Source organism: Podarcis liolepis (genome assembly GCF_965112155.1).
Source record: "Podarcis liolepis genome assembly, chromosome: 2".
Lineage (NCBI taxonomy): Eukaryota > Metazoa > Chordata > Lepidosauria > Squamata > Lacertidae > Podarcis > Podarcis liolepis.
Genome location: NC_139555.1, coordinates 44,308,609 through 44,329,517, shown reverse-complemented (window position 1 = coordinate 44,329,517; position 20,909 = coordinate 44,308,609). Strand labels below are relative to the sequence as shown.

General features: G+C 44.9%; 2 protein-coding genes across 8 annotated transcripts; one reads left to right on the top strand and one right to left on the bottom strand.

Moving 5' to 3' along the window:
- Positions 1-132: 132 nt before the first annotated feature.
- Positions 133-10,910, top strand: FBXW9 (F-box and WD repeat domain containing 9). 5 transcript variants are annotated; one of them, XM_083481384.1, is made up of 11 exons: positions 133-276; positions 1,807-2,241; positions 3,530-3,669; positions 4,916-5,044; positions 6,109-6,221; positions 6,939-7,030; positions 7,605-7,753; positions 8,738-8,851; positions 9,429-9,518; positions 10,041-10,106; positions 10,316-10,910. In XM_083481384.1, the coding sequence occupies exons 2-11, from the start codon at positions 1,809-1,811 to the stop codon at positions 10,388-10,390; spliced, it is 1,401 nt and encodes a 466-aa protein (XP_083337510.1). In that variant the 5' UTR covers positions 133-276; positions 1,807-1,808; the 3' UTR covers positions 10,391-10,910. The 5 variants fall into 5 exon arrangements, 2 of the variants coding, with proteins under 2 accessions (XP_083337510.1, XP_083337509.1); XR_014520472.1 differs by having other exon boundaries at positions 139-276; positions 8,738-8,884; XM_083481383.1 differs by having other exon boundaries at positions 139-276; positions 3,527-3,669.
- Positions 10,911-12,386: 1,476 nt separating this feature from the next.
- Positions 12,387-20,837, bottom strand: WDR83 (WD repeat domain 83). Of its 3 annotated transcripts, none has more exons than XM_083481410.1 (10): positions 20,529-20,837; positions 19,887-20,153; positions 18,881-19,001; positions 17,637-17,742; positions 16,569-16,617; positions 16,349-16,475; positions 15,320-15,387; positions 14,865-14,973; positions 14,120-14,234; positions 12,387-12,889 (listed from the first exon to the last, which is right to left on the bottom strand). In XM_083481410.1, the coding sequence occupies exons 2-10, from the start codon at positions 19,987-19,989 to the stop codon at positions 12,737-12,739; spliced, it is 951 nt and encodes a 316-aa protein (XP_083337536.1). In that variant the 5' UTR covers positions 19,990-20,153; positions 20,529-20,837; the 3' UTR covers positions 12,387-12,736. The 3 variants fall into 3 exon arrangements, with proteins under 3 accessions (XP_083337536.1, XP_083337538.1, XP_083337537.1); XM_083481412.1 differs by having other exon boundaries at positions 20,729-20,826; XM_083481411.1 differs by having other exon boundaries at positions 20,624-20,776.
- Positions 20,838-20,909: the final 72 nt, after the last annotated feature.

Below are 20,909 nucleotides of genomic sequence, written 5' to 3'. Positions count from 1 at the left end.
CCGCTTTAGCAGCCCTGGGTTGCTCCGCGGCCCCCGACACGCAACACGCCGCAGTGGTCCCGAAGGCAGCGCGGAGCCGCCTGGCCTGAAATGGTCGGACTCGGCAGAGAGACGGGCTTCTGACGTCATCACGCCGCGCCGGAAGTGTTTTCTCCTTGGAGACGAGACGCGAGAAGGCGGCGGCTCAGCCCTGTCAGGATCCTGGAGAGGCTGCCCTGACTTCATGATACTCGCCGCTCCGCTTTGGGAGAAAGGTCGAGGCAGCTCGGCCCACGGGTGAGAGGGGCCATGGGGCAGAAAGGAGGCAGGAAAGCACCGCGGGGTGGAAGGAGGGCGGGCGGGCGTCGGTCTCCGCCAGCCTTTTCCATGGCTTCCGGGGCGGGTGTGACTCCTGCGCTGCTTATGGGATTACCTGCGAGTTGGATTTGGCATTTCTCTTTGCACCTGCCTGCAACGTCCTCTTGCTTTGCCTCCCGGACTTCTGCAGGATGATTCTTGGATTGGGAAGCGGAAGTAATAATTCCTCCTCCACTTGCTTATCATCTCTATTACTTAGGAAAGAGAACATGGCTCCTTTCCGACCTGTCAGTGCGAAAAAGGGGCGATAGTGTGCTCTGCCCCCAATTTCCTTATCCACATGCAGGTTCTGCTGTATAAAACAATACAGCTACGTAAGAACATGAATCATTCCCAAAATATAATTGTAAACGAGCCTCTTGCATATTTTCTAATGCCATCCTTCATCCATAGATCTCAGGGCGATTCACAAAGTATATACCTCAATGAGAGGGGCGTGAGTTTGCGTTTGCTGGGGAATCTCATTTATATTAGGTCTAATTTGAAACAAACACATCTCATCAACACAAAGAAACCTTTCTCTTTTCTGATCTTTCAAATTTGTCAGAGTTGAAAATCCCTGTTCACTTCAATTTGTCGTGGAGAACTGCAGAAAAATAGCCAATGCTCTTGAAGAGAGGCATAGATACTGTTTCTGATTGTATATCCGTATATACTACACTGAAATTTTAAAATGTTTCTTTGATAGTCCTTGAATCTTTCTGCCACACTTGCCATCGTCTCCTGCCACACCTTTGAGAACCACTAAGCATAGATGTGGTGTAGTGGTCAGTGTATTGGACTAGGACCTTGGAGTCCAAGGCTAAAATCCCGACTCTGCCATGAAGCTCACTGGGAACTTTGGACCAGCCATTGTCTCGAAGCATAGCCTTCCTCACAGGGTTGTTGTGAGGATAAAATGGGGAGCAGGAGAGCCAACTTGAGCTCATTGGATTAAATGTACTAATAAAATAAGATCTTATTCTTCCAGTTGTCCATTTAGTTGTTTATTTTTTTAAGAAGTTACACCTGTGGTTTTGTGGATAAAAGCACAGGCCCCATGTAAAAATATATTTTTTGCTTACACTTCATAGAACATCTGTTGTCCATTAAAAATAGTTGTACCCTTACTGAAAAATTACAGTGAGAGTAGTAAAATACAGTCATACCTTGGATCCCAAAAGCCCTGGAACTCAGACGTTTTGACTCCCAAACACTGCAAACCTGGAAGTGATTGTTCTGGTTTGCAAACGTTCCTTTGGAACCTGAACATCTGATGGTGCTTCCGCAGCTTCTAATTGGCTGCAAGAGCTTCCTGCAGCCAATCAGAAGCTGTGATTTGGTTTTCAAACATTTTGGAAGTCAAATGGACTTCTGGAACAGTTTCTATTCGACTTCTGAGGTACAACTGTAGTATATGATTATAGATTTACATTTTACCATAGCTCTCACTTTTTGTTCTTGATCCAGGTATGGATGCTCCTCCTGATTCTTCTACTGAACACCAAGACTCTGATAATGATTCTGACACAGAGAGCAAAGCGGATCCAGATACCCAGGCGCAGGAATACATTGAACGTGTTCTTGGATCTACAAGCCAGTCTAGTCAGGCATCCCAGTGCCTTCCTCCCACATCTCTCTCAGTAAGTGATAAGGCCCAAGTATCAGATCACAGGTCTCCTCCTCTGGAACTGAAAAAGTCTCCTGTTAGTGATGATACAGCTTCAGGGCTGTTATCTCTTCCTCTGGAGCTGATCTTGGAGATCTGTTCCTACCTGCAGCCCAGATTTGTCCTGGGTGTCCTTCCTTTGGTCTGCAAGACACTGAGGGACATTCTGCAGGATGAAGTCACGTGGAGAATTCGTCTGCTGAAGAGGATCGGCAGCAGCTATCCAGTTGTGGAAGGTGGGTTTCCTTTCTGCCTACCATGTTTTATTCTCTTGTTAACTCAAGTATGAACTAACCTTTCCAGATCAGCTTTGTCAATAATAAGATAATCACTGTTCTCAGACCTGCGTTCTAAAAGAGACAGCACAAAAATGGGATTGGGCATGGAGGAGGAATAAAGCAAACTCATGTGTTCTTAGATGCCAAAGTTCTTACGGGGTTTTTTTTCTGGCAGGGAGTAAACTCCTTGCAGCTGCTCCTTTGGACAGTGGGTGGGGTCTGTTGGTCTTACTGGCTGTGTCCAATAGCAGAATCGAGAATATGCTGCCCTTCAACTCTGCTGTTCCAGGGCGACTGGCAGCTGAAATCACTGTTATTTCAGATAGGGAGGCTGAAATGGATGGAAGTTAGTACAGTGGTACCTCGGGTTACAGACGATTCCGGTTACAGGTGCTTCCGGTTACAGACTCCACTAACCCAGAAATAGTACCTCAGATTGAGAACTTTACTTCAGGATGAGAACAGAAATCGCATGGTGGCGGCGGGAGGCCCCATTACCTAAAGTGGTACCTCAGGTTAAGAACAGTTTCAGGTTAAGAACGGACCTCCAGAATTAAGTTCTTAACCCGAGGTACCACTGTATTCCTGTGGGTTTTTAAACATTATTCTATAAACATTTGTGGCTAAGTATCTTCCTGCCCATTCTTGCTCTTTATATTCCATGCCTCTTTTGTTTCAAATTGAAAACCTGCCTTTAATTTTTAGAGAGTTACAGTTGAGCCCAGAATTGGGTGTAATGTTGACACCAAACTGATAGTGCTGAGTGCTGGCTCTGCAATTAAAGATAATGTCCTTTCAGTCTCCAAAGTTTTCCGAATTGATAAAACCCACTTTTATGGTTATATAATATATTTTCTCTCTTTGAGGACACTTGTATGGAAAAGCAATGGATAATGTTGTAAATAAGATACAGTACAGTGGTACCTCGGGTTAAGAACTTAATTCGTTCCAGAGGTCCATTCTTAACGTGAAACGGTTCTTAACCTGAAGCACCACTTTAGCTAATGGGGCCTCCCACTGCTGCTGCGCCACTGCAGCGCAATTTCTGTTCGTATCCTGAAGCAAAGTTCTTAACCCAAGGTATTATTTCTGGGTTAACACAGTCTGTAACCTGAAGTGTCTGTAACCTGAAGCGTCTGTAACCCAAGGTACCACTGTATATACATTTGCTTACCTTGCCTGAGTTTGTTCTGCAAAGCCCAAAGGAAGAATAGCATCTCTTTATGCCTTTTTCACATCTCAGCAGATGATGCCTTTAACTGGCCAGCTGCCTGCATTGAACTAGAGGAGCACCTCCAACAATGGGCAGAAAATGGCAGGAACACAGAGCACTTTTCCCTTGCTGAGGGACACTTTGCATCAGTTGACTCTGTGCTGCTGCTCCAGGTAAAAGTCACATTTTCTGTGCCGCTTTTATTTGTACAATATTAAGGATTGATAGAGTCTGTGAACAAGCAGTCATGAAGTTAGGAGTGTGTTCTGAAATATTATTTTGTCATAACCTCTCTGTGATTACTCATCTGAGAAATCAGTCTTACAAAATTCATTCATCTAAATTGTCAGCAGAAGTTCCATTTCTTACACATTGCATTCCATTCCTTAGAAGAGAGGGCTGACTCTGAATTTAAACCTCTAAGACTGACAGTGGACATGGCAGGAGTGGAACAATTTTAGCTCACTCAACAAAACTTTGCATCCTCCCCCAGTGCGCACCCCTAAATCTGCTTTGGAGGGTTGGGAGACCTCCAGAGCTAGAGGAGAAGGAGAGAGAAGTTGTTCCACTGCTCATGCAATAATTTTGTTGGTTACAACCCAGAATATTTTAGCTGGGAGGATTCATGGTCCGGTATGCTGAGTGGAGTACCAGCAATGGCATGCACCTTAACTACTTTTTTTTTCAAGTTAACATTTATGATTACAGTGTTCAGTTTGAAAATTATACAGTCAGTGGGTTGTGTCCAGTTGTGTTCTTCCACATAGGGAAGGTATGTGATCCAGCCGAGGCTTCCATGAATGGAGGGTAGGAAGAATTATCCTGGTCTCCTCCCTCCATGCGCTGTTCTGGGGGTTCTCCTGCCCTGGCAACCCTGAGCCAATTTCAGTGGATGTGTGGGGTGAAGGGAGAAGCCCTGATGTGGAAGTCCTTGTGCATATCCTTCATGCAGAGGTGGTTTTTTGTTTTTTTTAGTGCCTGCCTCTCAAGAAGGAAGGCCAGCAAATAGAAGGCTACATAGCCTCTTTCTGTTCTTCTTATGGAATAAATGCACAGAGGGACAGATTTGTCTAAACTATTGATTGTATATTGTCTAGACTACATTATACAGCTCAATGATTAAGCCTCTTATGGGAAGAAACACTGGTTGTACCGGAACAGCGTCTTTAAGTTGATTTACGAGTTGATGTTGCTTCTACTAATACACGATTGACTGAAAGAAAAAGACTTCTTCTGTGATTTATTTGTTTGCTTGTTCACACTCCTTACTCTGGAATAGTTGCTTTGGTGATACATTTTTGTATGACTTTGCAATGTGCTGGAATATCACTACCCTGTATATTGTTTGTTGAAGTATCTTAAGAAGGAGGGACAGTGGCTCAGCTTTTACAGTAATCAGTTGTTTTTCATTGTATCCAGGGTGGGAAGCTCTGTGTCTCAGGTTCTCGGGACCGAAATGTCAATTTGTGGGACCTGAGAGAGCTAGGCAAAGCACCAGAAAAAGTGCTGGTGAAGGCACTGGGGACAGAGCGCAATGGCACACACAAGGTAACCAGAATCTGGAGTCTATGGCCCCTAGGTCATGTAGTGGTAGTACTTTAGTTCTATAATTATCCTATCCTGTAAATGTTTAATCCAGAAGCACTACTGTTGCAAACGTCTAGAACACTTAAATACACAGAAGATTAATGAGTAGCAGAAATAGCATATCAGCTCAAAATTTCCACACATACATCCCCCTCTGAAAGATTCAAGGCCAGTTCTCCCAGATCAATCTGTTTCTTACCTGGCACTGCCTTGCAGTGAGTGGCAGTTCTCCCATCGTATAACTGCTTCCCGTTCTCACTCTTCTTAATATCAACACCCCCTCCTTTACACTACTAATTGTCCCAGCATTCTTTTACCTTTCCTGTCCCTTCAGAAAACACAGCATGTTAGTCTACAATAGACTGGTCGCCTGTTAGAAGTGTAAAAAGCTTTAAGTTGCCTCTCCAAATGGCCAACACCCTTTTGCATCTGGCCACACAGTAAATAGTTGTTATGAGAGGGAAGGGGGCTGGATAGTTGTTGTCTATCCTGGAGGGAAAATGGCCTATCCTGTCCAGGAAGGAGATGATATCTGAAGGCTGCACTTCTTCCCTGTCCTTCTGATTAGAGAGAATCAAGTCCTTAGGAGAGGGTGAAGATGTTGAGGCACTTCTGTTCAGTGTATTCCATGCTCAAAGATTCTGTAATGCAGAGCTGGACCAGTTGCTCCATTCTGAACTGCTGTCTGTTTCCTGACTTAGCGAAACCCAGTTTCTCACACCCAAGCCGAGTTGTATTAGAAATGTCTGTCTTTAGAAAAGGGAAATCCCACAATTGTCCCCTATCCATGCTAGTCTGTTTTGCTGCATTCACCAGTTCAGGAGGATAGTAGAAAGATGAACTATTCCTTTTTCATCTTCTGGAGAGAGTTAATTATTTGGGTCTGTCCATACCTTCTTGGGCTATCCTCTGCAGTAGGGCAAGATCACATGTTCTTTACATGTCACCAGAATGATAATCACAGTGTTACTAAACAAAGGACTGAAGCGCAGCGATGGCTCTTGCTTTTTTTTTTCACTGCATAGGGATGGGTTTGGTCACTGGCTGCAAGAGATGACCATGTGTGCTCTGGCTCCTGGGACAGCACAGTGAAGCTGTGGGACATAGCTGCTAATGGACAACAGTGTGGAGAAATCAAGTAAGGTTGCCTCTGTGCTCTCCCCTGTGAATGGAGTAGCACTTGGGAGTGGCAGAACCTGGAGTTTTGCTACATGTTCAGCTGAGTATGATGCTTCATCGTAGTGTTCTGTGTTGAATCTGTGGGGGCATTATTTAGCAATGCTGATGCATGAGAGGTTTAGCTTGGCTGAAGGCCTTGTGCTGTTTAGGCAGAACAGAATGTTGCTAAGGAGGATTAGAGGCAAGGGTGTGGGGTACGAAAACTTGCCTCTAAATAAGATGAGCAAAAAGTGGAATCATTCAGGATCGCTTTGCCCCTGTAGTAAAGGATTTAAGGTGTTGGTGACAGCACTGGGTACTCTAGACCTTCAATGATTTTGTTGTTGTTGTTTATTCATTATAGCCCAAGAGCTCACTAAAAAGCCAGATGAAGGAATTAAGGAGAGGGCAGAAACGGGGGAAAGTTGTGTATTGCATATAGGAAAGAATTAGTTCCTCTGATTTGTGAGGTCAGGGGAGGCAGAAGTCTCAGCTAATGTGTGGCAGGCATTAAGAGGATGGTTGCTTCATCCTACAGGACGGCATAGAAGGCAGTAAAACGAGAACTAGCAAAGCCCACTTCTAAATCCTATTGGTCTAGGTCTAAGGCTAAGCAGAGGTTGACTGACTTTCATATATTATTTGAAGTGTGTGCTCTGGCCCTTCACCTGATTCTTCCCTTCTTGTCTTGTTCTAGAGGAAAAGCAGCTGTGCTGTGCCTTTCATATCTGCCTGACATTCTAGTCACGGGAACCTATGACAAGAAGGTGTCAGTATATGACCCTCGAGGTTAGTGTCAGTTGTTTCCTGTGGATACTGGTGCTTTGAGCTGCAACTGCCATGCTCACTTGCAAGCAGTCAGTGCCTATGGGGTGGCAGGCGTATAGATAAGTTTGCTATCTCCTCTGAGGGAAGGAGAAGGGCTGGGGCAGGCAGCCAGGAAACCCAGCCAAATACCTCCATTCAGTTCACATAAGTGGCTAGCACGTAGCTGCTTCTGGCAGCCATCTTATCTAGAAAACTCTGCGCAATGAAATAGTGTTTTTTAACGCTACTTGCTTAGGCTAGAAAAATATGACCTGCTTAAAGGAAATCCTTGCTGCTGTTCTACATCTAATCACTGCAATGGTTAGCTTTGCCTCCTGCCCCAGTATTTGCCAGGAGTAGGGAAGAGCTGGCTAGAGAGCACCCAGAAGCTCTGCTACTTAGTTATTGCCCAATGAAAGTGACTTCAGCTGGAAGACTATGGCCTACAAGGGAGAGAGAATATCTGTGAGGTGCTTGCTGAATGAGGCATTTCTTTTGTGAGAACTTGGGTAAGTTCCTGGGCTCTGTTAATGCATCTCTTGGTCCTCTCTCACAGCTGCACTAGCCCCAGTGAAGAGCCGCAAGCTTCATTCCAGTGCAGTCCTATCACTTGCAGCTGATGAGCACTTCATTCTCTCTGGCAGTGAGGACCGAACACTGGTGTGTTTTGACAGGAGGGCCAACAGTGTCCTCCAGAGGCTACAGGTGAGCTACAGACTTTGACTCTCCTTTTTGTGCTGAGGATGGCCAAGAATTCCTTAGAAAGCAACTTAGAAAACCAGGATCTGTGGGTGTTCTCTCCAGAGTTTGTCAGGAGAATCCTTAATCCTGTGAGCTTGAGTGCTAGTTATTTCTGTATTAGTTGAAGGTCTGGGACTACAAACCAAATCCCAGGCTTTTACTTGTGTTCAGATTAGGTATGTTCTTGTGCTCAATAAAACTCAGAGGCTTTATGGCTCAGGAAGCTACACATTCCAAGTTGAGGGACTTGAGTTTAGTGGGACCTTGATCTGGCCTCGCCCAAGTATTCTTTAACTTGGCATTGCTCTTGCCTGACCTTTACTCTCCTAAGTTTATACGGCAAGGCCATGTGGGAGACATTCCAGAGGGCGGTTTTTGCTTTACAGTCAGGCTGCATTCAGGCATTACATGAAACCACAGTTGCTTTAGCTGAACCATGGTTTCGCATTATGAGCTTGCTCCCAGTTGGTTTGGGACTGGCAAACCAGGCTTTGAAAGCACAGACAGAAGCTCTGTGCTGACTGAATTCACAGAGTGGTTTGTCGGGGTCATTGTTTTGCCTGATGAGGCCGCTATACCATGAAAATGGGAGTAGCTCTACCTCAAGCGAATACTCAAGGGTGAACTTTTGAAGCTTAGTGCTGAGCCAGATGGGAAACTAAAGGCAGAAAAGCAGCTCTAAACCATGGTTTGCTTGTTCATGTGGAAGCTCATGGTTAGCACAAACCATAGTTTTGCACTATGTTTGAACCTAGCCTCAGTTCTGCTAATTTTCCTTATTTAGGTTCAAGAATTTCGCCCCATATTTTATATTGGCAAGTAACTTGGGGCATCTTTTTGTTTTCTACTTTAGCATACACCATCTATTTCACTTAGTTGAGCTATCTGCTTTACTTTAGTACAATACCTTGATTAATGCCAGTGACATTAGTTCCATTCTTTCCCTAGCTGGACTCTTACCTCCTCACCATGTCATACCATGGTGCTCAGCTATGGGCTGGAGACAACAATGGGCAGCTGTATGTCTTTGAAAACAAAGGAGGGTGTTTCCAGCACATCCGGGTACGCTGAGAAGTTGAATCGCGGAGAAATATGGTACTTCTCTAATCTCCACCCACGAAATTACTTGTGCTTTGCAAAGCATAGCCTAGCATAAGGTGTTGCTTTACAGTAGATTGTAGAGATATTTATAACACTGCTGGGATTCACCTTAGAAATCTCATGAGTTTTGACCATTTGGAGCCATTTTTCTTCTGCCAGTGTCGCTTCTGAACCCAAATAAGCATGTTTTGCTGATAGTATAGAAATCACTAGTGCCTAAAGGTAAAGGGGCCCCTGACCATTAGGTCCAGTTGTGTCCGACTCTGGGGTTGCGGCGCTCATCTCGCTTTATTGGCCAAGGGAGCCGGCGTACAGCTTCCAGGTCATGTGGCCAGCATGACTAAGCCGCTTCTGGCGAACCAGAGCAGCGCACAGAAACGCCGTTTACCTTCCCGCAGGAGCAGTACCTATTTATCTACTTGCACTTTGAGGTGCTTTCGAACTGCTAGTGCCTAACCAGTTGTAAAATAAGCAGCAGCAGCATACTAGCATTTGTCTCTCATTCAAAGCATCACTCTGTTTTTGTTTTGTTCCACAGTATTTCGATGTGGGTCACCGCTCTCAGATCACGGGAATCCAACATTCACTGGGTGCACTTTACACAACTTCCACTGACAAGACACTGCGTGTAAGAATTGTGGTAGTGTTTAAGTTACAGGTCTGAACCACAGACAGGCCTAGGAGACAGGGCTTCCCAATCCCATCTTTCACCTGTGGGGGCAAAGCAAAACCTGCCCTTTTTTCAGGCTGAAATACAGAGCATGAAAGATGAGTGTTCCTAGCTAAAGCAGCCAAACCCCTTGGAGTCTCCCACCAGCTGAGGGAGAACTAATAGCTTGGCATAGCCATGATAAAGGAAGGCCAGAGCCCGCACAAAGCTGTTTTCATACCAGGTTTCCATGTCCCTGATTGCAGACCAGTTGCTTCACAGTGCACTCCTGGTCTTTCTCAGTCACACAGGTCATTCTTTTGGAGGTTTTCTTACCAAATAGTTGCCTTGGTACAACACCCTTGTGACTCTGAACCAATCTGCTCTGTCCCATACACTATTTTCTCTACTTAGCCATTGTTTGTGTGGTACCGAAATGCAACTTTCCATTTCATTAGATTTTAAGCTTCTACACCGTAACCTCTTGGATTTCTCTTCCAGATCCATGTTCCCACAGATCCGCCCAAGGTCATCTGTTCACACACACACAGCTGTGTGCTAAATGGGGTAAGGATTGTGGGGGTGCTCGTCAACCTAGTTACAGACTTTTTATATTGGCCCCGACCTGAGAAAGGGAGCAGGGGAGATTGTGGGAGAAAGCATCCATAGCTGTCTTTGTTATGTGCTGGGGTGTGTGTGTTTTGGCTTCTGTGACTTTTGCTCACTGTACTTAGATTTCCTCCACCACCCACCCTTTCCTTTCTCCTCTTTTTCAGATCAGTGTTGAAGGAAACATGGCCGTCGCTGCCTCTGGTGGTGTCTCTGTAGAAGTCTGGAAGCTCAGCGTGTGATCCACACTTGCAAACACAAGTGCCAAGTATCAGACAACCTGCCCCCAGGTTCCCAGTGCCCACTGAGTTGTTAGGTTTTTGTTTTGTCTGCACTTTGGAGCTGTGAGGTTAGGGATGGAGGTTCAGCCTTTACTTGTCCCAGGTAGCTTGTAACCAAGAGTCATGCTCCTAAATTAGTGGACTTCTACATGTCCAAACCCTGTCAGCTGCTCAGTCCCATTTCTCTTGTGCGTATGCGCATGTACACATACTCCTCGTCCACTTGAGCTGTCACTGCCACACTCAGCCTTAAGGAGAGCAGCACCCCTGAGTGGCATGGTCAATGAAGAGAACTAGATGGCCCTTTAGGTGAAAGGATATTATCCTAGAGGCACAGCTCCGAGCCTGAGGAATGTCAGCTTGAGGGAAAAGAGTTACAGGAACAAGGGAGGGCGGAGTTTCCCATCAGGTTAAAAGCACCCTCTAGTGACCCAGTTCTGATCCATGTTTACAACTTTAAATTAAAGATGGCTGATCAGGAGTGATGGTACCTTGTTTTGTTTCTCATGCAAGCAGCATTTTTTAAAAAGCCTGCTTATCTTTATACAACAGGCTACATTCCAGCAGCGCAAAAGTCAACGGTTTGTGCGCACACACACACACAGAGGCATGAGTTTTCCCCATCCCAAGGCAGCAGGAAAAGTTGTAGGAATTGATAAAGAATCTAGTTTTCAGAATGCAAGTAGTAATTATAATACAGTTGTTATGGGAAGCAGCTCTTGCCTTCAGTTTGTTTCCATTTCTGACTTGGCTGGGTAATAGCTATTTAAAAATACCCCAATGCAATAAAATACCTATTAAAGCAGGGAAGTAAACACAATACAGTGGTACGTTGAGTTACAAAAGCCTCAGGTTACAAACTCCGCTAATGTGGAAGAGTTACCTCGAGTTGAGAACTTTGCCCCAGGATGAGAACGGAAATTGTGTACCGGCGGCGCTGTGGCAGCAAGAGGCCCCATTAGCGAAAGCACGCCTTTAGTTAAGAACAGTTTCAGGTTAAGAACGGACCTCCAGAATGAATTAAGTTCATAACTAGCAGTACCACTGTAAAACAATAGAGCTGTGACTTCAGAAATATCTGGTCACTACTCCACCATGTACCTCTTATGTGATCTCCTTACATGTTGTGCAGTTTGGGCATTTTGTGAAAGTAAATAGCTGTTGATCACATGAAACACAAAAATTATCAGGTAAGGAAACATCAGGAAAGGGGAAGGAAGTGCTGCCTAACTCCTAGACACCTAAGCACTCTTAGAGCAACAGTGTGTCAAGCAGGGCTCCAACCACTAGATCTGCCTGCTGTTTGTAGTAAGCTCTTTAAAATGTCTCTGTTTGGCACTTAGGCCTACTCTCGTGTCCCAGCATGCTTTATGTTTTTCTCATTGATATTAGACATCAACACAGCTACAGGCAATTTTTGTTTGCCAGACTGGTAAAGCCGGTTTGAACAATGTGGCTAAACATGCGCCAGGAGGCTCCTACCAGGATGTGGTGTGATGCAGTGCACTGAGCTGTCCAGTTGTGTGACTGGTGACTACTGCATTCCAATCTGGCCTCCTTATATAGTATTTATGCTGAAGTACACAAGAGCCAATGTAGAGCAGTGACTTCTATTATGGGGCTGAATGTGAGCAACCCGGGCTTAGATCCCTACCTGCAAGGTCATGAAGCCCACTAAGAGAGCCAGCGTGGTGTAGTGGTTAAGAGCGGTGGACTCGTAATCTGGTGAACCAGGTTCGCGTCTCCGCTCCTCCACATGCAGCTGCTGGGTGACCTTGGGCTAGTCACATTTCTTTGAAGTCTCTCAGCCCCACTCACCTCACAGAGTGTTTGTTGTGGGGGAGGAAGGGAAAGGAGAATGTTAGCCGCTTTGAGACTCCTGAAGGGGAGTGAAAGGCGGGATATCAAATCCAAACTCCTCTTCTTCTTCTTCTAAGTGGCCTTAGGCAAATGACCATTCTGAAAAACAACTTAATTTTACTTAGTTTTCAGTAAAACAATACAGTCTTTGGGGGGGCGGGGAAGGAGAACAATCAACTCTGGTATTAATGTTGAAAGATGAGAGTACTTATAAAACAGAAACCTGCTGATGGTTGAGGAAGAGAGACTAACATGACCATCCCTCTGGAAACTGGTATGGAACTGAGAGATTGTAATTAAGTGTCACAAGCACCAGTTGCAAAGTGTGATTCCAAAGAGCAGGGGAGTCCAGTGTTGCACACCCTCCCGAAGGCATGAAGAGAAGTATGGCTGAGAGTTCCATCTCCTTGCAGCTTCGGTCCTCCACTCCAGCCAGGACAGGGACCATCAGGCTGGTTCCCCTTCCTCGGCCACGTATGACTCCTCCCTCCAAAACTGCACACGGCCCTCTGCAGCAGTGAGCAAGCAAGACTCAGTTGGGTGGAAGGACAGAGACTGAACTGCAGTCTTGCTCACAAGCAAGCTCAGGGCAAGGGACCCCTGTGAAGAGGAGAGAGAAGAATAACGAAAATAAGGGTAGAGATAACATGTACTCCTAACACTTGGGCAGCTAGACATGGGCTGGAGTTCAGAATTGCATCTGCTTTTCAAGCACCACCTCTTGTGCTGAATGATCAATATGAGAAAGAGACAGTCCAAGTTCAAGAGAGGAAAGAGAAGAAATGCCTTGCAGTGGAAAGCTTGCAAACTCTACCTGATCCTCAGTGGTCATGAGGAAGCAAATGTTATTTACACCAGAGATTTAAAATCTTGCATTTAGCTTAGAACCAATACAGTTGCATCAAAAGCGCTTCCTCCCTTAAACTTCAGATAAGTGATACTGGTCTACGTAACACTTTAACTCAGATATTTTCAATCTTTTTGAGTCCATGGCTCCCTTGACCAACTACATTCTTTCTGTGGCACCTCTGTGGGGCTCAGGAGCCCAGTTATGTCACCCCTTGCCTGCCAAGCTGGCAGCTTTTCACCCTTTTTCAAACACCCTTGTGGAGTGTTCCCTCAGCCTCCTTTCCAATCCACTCTCCTTGGGAGTCCTCTGGGCAGCCGCAGCTGCTTCCCCTGGTCTCTGAGCGGCCCCCTTGATCCTCCCTGACCAGCCCCAGAGGCACCATTCACCTAGGGATCTTGTAGCCAGGGCCGCTGCAATAAATAACTCTGCAAGCCTTTGGAAAGCAGAGGTGCAAGAGGGCACCGGAGGGAGGGAGGGAAGGAAGGAAAGAAAGAGGGACAGAGGCCACTGTTGCCCACGGCACCCCTGACCATCATTCAAAGCACCCCAGGGTGCCACGGCACACTGGCTGAAAACCACTGCTTTAACTGTTCGTTTAACAGTTCGTTTAACATAGATTGGAAAATTCTACGTATTAATTTCTCTGCCTATGTTCTTAGTGGTCATATTCAGGCAACTAGGTCATACAAAAAAAGCTACGATTACTGTCCGCAGTTAAGGCACTGAGTTAAAGTCTCTGCTGACCACCAACAATTTGGAGAGAAGGTTTCATGCTTTGTTGTCCAAGATTAAATGCTGCCTTATCCAACCAAACGGAATTCAAGCCCCCCAAACTGCACCCCCGCGCGCACACACACACACACACACACACACACACACACACACACACAGTATCTGTGGCTCAACTCCCATGAAGCACTGGTAAGTCACAGGACTGCCCAAGAAAAAATCTCTCCATTTCCCCAGGTCATTCTGCTCACCTCCACCAGGTCCCAGAAGTACACCTTCCCATCCTCAGAGCAGCTCCCGACATGAGTGTCCCTCTCGCTCATGCAGCAGTCCATCTTATAGGTTACATTCTTGTGCCCTGTATATCTAGGGGTGTCATTGGGGGAGGAAATGGGATGAGAAAGAGTAGAATATTTCTGCTTTTCTCAGTCAGGCTTTCCCCCATAAGTCCACCTATGGTTGTTACTAGTCCCTGACAAGGCAGATGGAGGATAACAAAAGCCCAGCATCAGCAGAGTTCAAGGCAGACTGACTGTGGCTCTGATTCAATGTACAGTGGTACCTCGCAAGACGAATGCCTCGCAAGACGAAAGAGTTTTTCGTTTTTTGAGTTGCTTCGCAAGACGAATTTCCGTATGGGCTTGCTTCGCAAGACGAAAACGTCTTGCAAGTTTGTTTCCTTTTTCCTATGGGAAACCGTTTCAATGCATTCCTATGGGAAACCGTGCTTCGCAAGACGAAAAATTCGCAAGACGAAAAAACTCACAGAACGAATTAATTTCGTCTTGCGAGGCACCACTGTATAAAGATCTGTATTGCACAAATTTCTCTAGTCCTCTAGGTTCTTTTACATGGAAACACTCATACACTTAAACACTGGATTGGCTGCACCCAAATGCTGAAGAACAGCCACTCTTTAGAGCTGCTATTGTCTGTCGACAACAGGGTGGGGTAGGGCAAGCTTTAATGACAGGACTAAATAACTGCATTGCTTACTCTCCTAGTAGTTCACCCGTGTCCTTGTCCAGCAAACGCAGAGTAGAATCCAAGCTAGCAGCCAGGGTACATTGCCCATCTTTGCTGAAACACACGCAGGTGATGGGACCTATAATGAAAATATGGTAGTGTTGGGTTTGATTGCATCAAGAAACAAAAAAGTGCAAGATTCTGGGCAATCCCCATCAGAACTTGTTCTTAGGAGCTTCTTCAGGAAGGAAGGAAGGAATAGTAGCTTGCAGAGATCAAGTCTACCTACTGCCTAGAATGAGTCAGTGTTGAACATGATACAAGATGTGGCAGGTCCCTTCGGTTTGGACCTGAGGGGCATCTGCTAAAGAGAAGAGGCAGGGAAATACAGGTGAGGGAGGCAAAGGAAATGCAATAGGAACCATCACCCTGAAAATTGTCTCTCATCATACCAAATTGTCAATAAGTCTGTAAGCAACACTCACTTCCAATGTAATCTGAGTAGAGCTCCCCAGCACGGAGGTCATAGCGACGGACACGTCCATCCACAGAACTGAAAAATAAAAAAGGGGCAGTGGAAATTAGCTGGCAGCAGGAGGGTGGCACTCAGCAGGCACATTGGTCACAAAGGGTGCCCTTTCAACATTCCTGGTTTTCAAACCATGGAACTCAAGTTGTGGGACAGGATTCCCTATACACCTGCATTCTTTTGAAACTAACTTTCTCCCTTTTGGAGCAAACACTGAAAATATTTCTTCGTTTCTGATGAAAGTTTAGAAATGAGAGGATACTACACAGTATGGATCTACACAGCTGTGTGACTTTAGGATTGGGCTTTTTATTAGTCCAAAAAGAATCTGATCAATTGGTCAGACAAGTATGTCAAATCCTGGTAATGCAAAACACCAGCTTTATAAGAACAGCATAGAATATAATGTTAAAAAGTTTTATATTTATAATAATTAAAGGTACCCCTGCCCGTACGGGCCAGTCTTGACAGACTCTGGGGTTGTGCGCTCATCTCACTCTAGAGGCCGGGAGCCAGCGCTGTCCACAGACACTTCCGGGTCACGTGGCCAGCGTGACGAAGCTGCTCTGGCGAACCGGCACCAGAGCAGCACACGGAACGCCGTTTACCTTCCCGCTATAAAGCGGTACCTATTTATCTACTTGCACTTAAGGGTGCTTTCGAACTGCTAGGTGGGCAGGAGCTGGGACCGAACGACGGGAGCTCATGCCGCCGCGGGGATTCGAACCGCCGACCATGCGATCGGCAAGTCCTAATAATTATAAATAACAAAACAATGTCAGTGGCCATACACTGTATTTTGGAATGTGATTGCGGCCATAGGGCTTCCTGAGTCTGCTTCCTTCAATCCATTGCAGATAAGTAGAGGGGTGAAACACACCTGGATGGGTCGGGAAGCCCTTAACAGATCCCAAGGTCCAGCATGGACTTCGCTTGGCAGGGAATTTGCCCTCTCCAGCTCTAACTTCACTCCACCTTTCCTTACCCTGTAAGGATTTCATGGTCTGACACCTTCAGACTGGAAATGCCATCCTTGGCCTCATCAAGGATTTGGATGGGATCTGGTCTGCGTGACCGGCAATCCCAGCAGCGGACACTGGAGTCAATAGCACCTGCAAGAGAGCAAAGATGTATATTGAGTAGAGCCTAAAATGAGTTCTCTGGGATTAACAGTGAAGCAGAGTGAGAAGGAAAGTATTCCTTACCTGAAAGGATCACAGTTGCCTCTTCATTGAACTGGACACAGTTTACTTTCTGCCAGGTGAGGATAGAGAGAAGAGAATGAGATAAGCAATGACTATTGTCCGACTGGTTTAACAGGTTCAAGCATAGAAGGATTACATTCTCTGTTCCATTCCTACCACATTTCTACACAAAGTACCTCAACTCTTTGAACTTCTACAGAGCTCTCTCTTCATTACTATTTCCACCCCACAAGCCAAACATCCAATGTAGTTTTGTAGCCAGCATGCAATATTTTGACACTTCTCATAAACTTCCTCCTACTGTAGTATCTAATGTGTCAATAGTATTTTCTACCGCACAGGTTTTTAGATGCCAAATAGACAAAACTGCAGACATTATCCAGTCACTGTGAGGCAGGACACATTTCTACCGTCATCCTCCAGTGGAAGCTCAAAAGAATTCACCTTATGTGCATAAAGCTGGATATTTGAATCATGTGCAGAAAAGGGCAAGCAAAATGGATCAGGTGGGTGAAGAAACTCGCCTATGCAGAAAGATTGCAGTATTTGGTGCTTTTTAGTTTAGGAAAAAAGGTGAGTAAGTAGGATGCACAGACATGATAGAAGTATATAAAATTATACAGGGTACAGAAAAAGTGGACACAGACCTTTTCTCCCTGTCATATAGCATTATAACCTGGGGTGATCCAATGAAACTGGTGAACGATTCAGGACAGTCAAAAGGAAGGATTTCTTAACACAGCACATAGTTAAACTATGGAATTCGCTGCCACAAGATGTGGCAATGACAACCAGCATAAATGGCTTAGAAAGGGAATTGAACAAAGTAATGGAGGATAAAGCTATCAATGGCTACTAGTCATGATAGCTATACATTACAGTCTTCCAAAATCAGAGGCAGCTCGATTTTGAGTACCGGCTACTGAGAAACAAAAGCTCTCATACCCAGCTTGTGAGATTTGAGATTGGTCACTGTGGCGAAAAGGATGCTAGACTAGATTGGTCTGATCCAGGGAAGTTACTCTGTTCCATTTTCTTGGAAGCGACAAAGGACAGAAGAGGTCTTACCCCTGCATGGCCACGGAACTTGCGAATCACTTGACCTGTGGCAACATCCCACAACACTACTGTCTTGTCCGCACCACATGAACAAAGCTGGCTGTTATCAAATGATCTGCAGAGTGGATGGAGACAGATAATGATGGGGAAAGCATCCTGATTGCTTCCTGTATGTGCAACTCCCTGAATTATTGTATTCTTACTGTATTAAGAATGTCAGATATAATTTTTCAAAAGCTAAGTTTCAAACCTTAGGACATTAAAGATGGGTTCAAATGTATGGAGCAGGGACTGAATAGGATATCCTATTATCACTGGCTGGGTAGTGGGACAGTATTACTATGCTATTCACAGGTCTTCACCCAACAGCTAGCAAGTTCAAGTTTTGCAAATTAAGACAATTCATTTAAACTGGTTTAATATACAACTGATAGCTTCATGGAGAAATTTATTTTTCTTTCTTTCTGGAATGTAAAAATTTTATTCATAGAATCATAGAATCATAGAGTTGGAAGAGACCACAAGGGCCATCGAGTCCAACCCCCTGCCAAGCATCCATCTTTTTCTTTTGATCATGAATTTTATAAATAATTTGTTTTCCAGCTCTATTGTATAACATTAAAAGTTAAATGTATGCAACACAGGCAGGTGAGAGGATTTAATTTGTTTATCAAGCAATGTTTAAAACTCTAATTTGCCCTGCTCACAACTCCAGTAGAAAAGTCGACGAGGCATAGACCACAAAAGTTCTGACCAGTGACCCACCTGCTTTCCAGCCAGTTTTTATTATTATTGATTGATTGATTTTATATACAGTGGTACCTTGGTTTACAACCATAATCTGTTCCAGAGGTCCGTTTGTAAACCAAAACAGGTTGTAACCTAAGGCGCGCTTTCGCCAATGGGGCCTCCAAAAAAAAAATTTGTTCATAATCCAAAAGAAATGGGTTGTAATCCAAAAAAAGGATGCAAACCGGGACACGCACTTCTGGGTTTGACGTGTTTGTAATCCAAAACATATGCAAACCAAGGTACTACTGTACTACCCTATACCTGGAGGTCTTAGGGTGGTTCACAGAACAAAGTCAAAATATAAAACCACAATATATATAATCAAAATAAAAACAACAACCCAATACCCCCCCCAAAAAAGAGCCACATTTTAAAAGGGCATACCATCTCAAAATTACTGGTGGTATTTCACCACAAAATCTCTTTTTCCAAAAGAGTGGCTCCCTCTCCCCAGTTCTTACCCTGCTGCATCCAGAACCTCATAGCCATGGCCACTGTAAGTCTTAAGCAGAGTGCCTTTGAGGGGGTTCCAGAGCTTAAGTGATTTGTCACTGCCACAGGTGAGACAATAATTTCCATCCACTGCAGGGGGGGTGGGAGAGGAAAAACTCATTGAACAATATTCAATGCAACACTCTTCAGCAGTGTTCCTGACAGATTTGCCTTTCCTATTTTCTGCATGTGCTATACAGGTTCCACTATTCCTGCTGCAGTCACCAATTTTCTCCCTGAGCAAGAAACCTATAACCACCTTCCCCCAATCATTATTTTCTTTAGCTTGTGAATCACTAAGGATCATATTCAACATAGCACTAAGCTGAATGTTCCATCAGTGCAAGGATTTCCTCCTGAGCAATGGAACATTCTCTCTCTCCCTTCTCCCCATCCCCTACTCTAAATCTGTTCTGGGTTTCCCCCACCCCAACCCTCCAGAGCGGATTTGGGGATGGCACAGGGCATACAGTGTAGAAGAAGGGAAAATCCCACTTGCACTAGCACAAACCCTTAGTTGAATACTGCCCTAATACTTTATACATTGCATTGCTATTCAGCTCCAACTTTTGGGTTTCCCCCCTTTGCACTTTTCTATGTATATGTTCCAGGTAACTGAGGATTGCACTTCATGCATCTGATGAATGTTGTTTTCAAAGACTTATACCGTAATAAAATTTGTTGTTCTTTAAGGCAAAAGAGAAGCTGTGACGCTCCAGCTGTTACTGAATTCCAACTCCCACCAGCCCCAGCCAACAATCAGGGATGATGGGAGTTGTAGTCCAGGAACATCCAGAAGGTCACAGCATCCCCACACCTGCATTAACTAAGGCGTCACAAGACTCCTTGCTGGTTTAACTGCAACAGGCTACCACAACTTCACCTCTAAAAACTGTAAATCACACACTAGACTCTGCTTTGTTTCTCTGGTTCTAAAAATTCAACACCATGTTGTATGATCAAGGATATACTCACCATTGAACCTCACTGCCCTGACAGCTCCCTGTTTACATTCCAGTGTGCCCAGAAGTTTCTTTGGCAACTCAGGCTTCTTTAGTTTTGGCTCTGGAAAGGCCATGATGAAGACAAGCAGGCGTGCTATATGGGGATTCTTCTATACTGGACGCAACAGCTGTAACTTGACAGCAAATTCTCAAGTACTACAAAAACCCCAAAGTGAATTGATGTGATGTGTTAGGATTGCCCTGCGTCTGGGATTTTTCTTCCATTTGGAATACCACCCTATTACAAAACGACACAGGCATAGGGAGAAATCAGGTCCCAGCTGCAACAGCTACTCAAGCTACCAGTTTCCTCACAATGGTAAAGACCATTTTTTTTCTCCAGAAAGGAAAATTGGCAAAGGCAAATCACCTATGTCATGTAGCCTTGCTTAGCTTATTTTACAAGTTTCTATCAACCCTCTAGAAATCCGTCTCTTTCCAAACCAGTTAAATGTTATCTTTACATAGCAAACCCTGTAGCACATATACAGTTCTTTAAACTTGCAGAGAACCACCAGACAACTCTCTCTACTACTTCCTGATGCTCTTCTCAATCTAACTTTCCTCCTATGGTAGCCATTTTTGAGAAATGCTGTATTATCCTTTACAGTGCCTTGCCTATATAGCTTGATTTACTTATTTTCTTAAGTTTATATGCCGCCTTTCTTCTACATGTGGTTCCGGGGCAGTCACTGAACAGACCCAAACCTGCTTCGTTTCAGCCATGTCCCTTCAGACCCCAACCAGGAATCAAACATGCGCAGACTTCCCATTCGGAAGGATACTCAACATGACTGAAAAACGACTTAGCACCTCTTATAGCTTCCCCCAAACGTTTAACTGCCAATTGAAAACCAGATTTTATTATGAGAAGGAGGAAGATTGAATGAGGGACACGGCGCAGCCCTCCAATTCGCTCCCCTTGGTGCACAGCTATCTCATCTTTAGTTCCGCCCATTCGCAGCGTGGATTTCCCCACCCTGGCAGGAAAAAA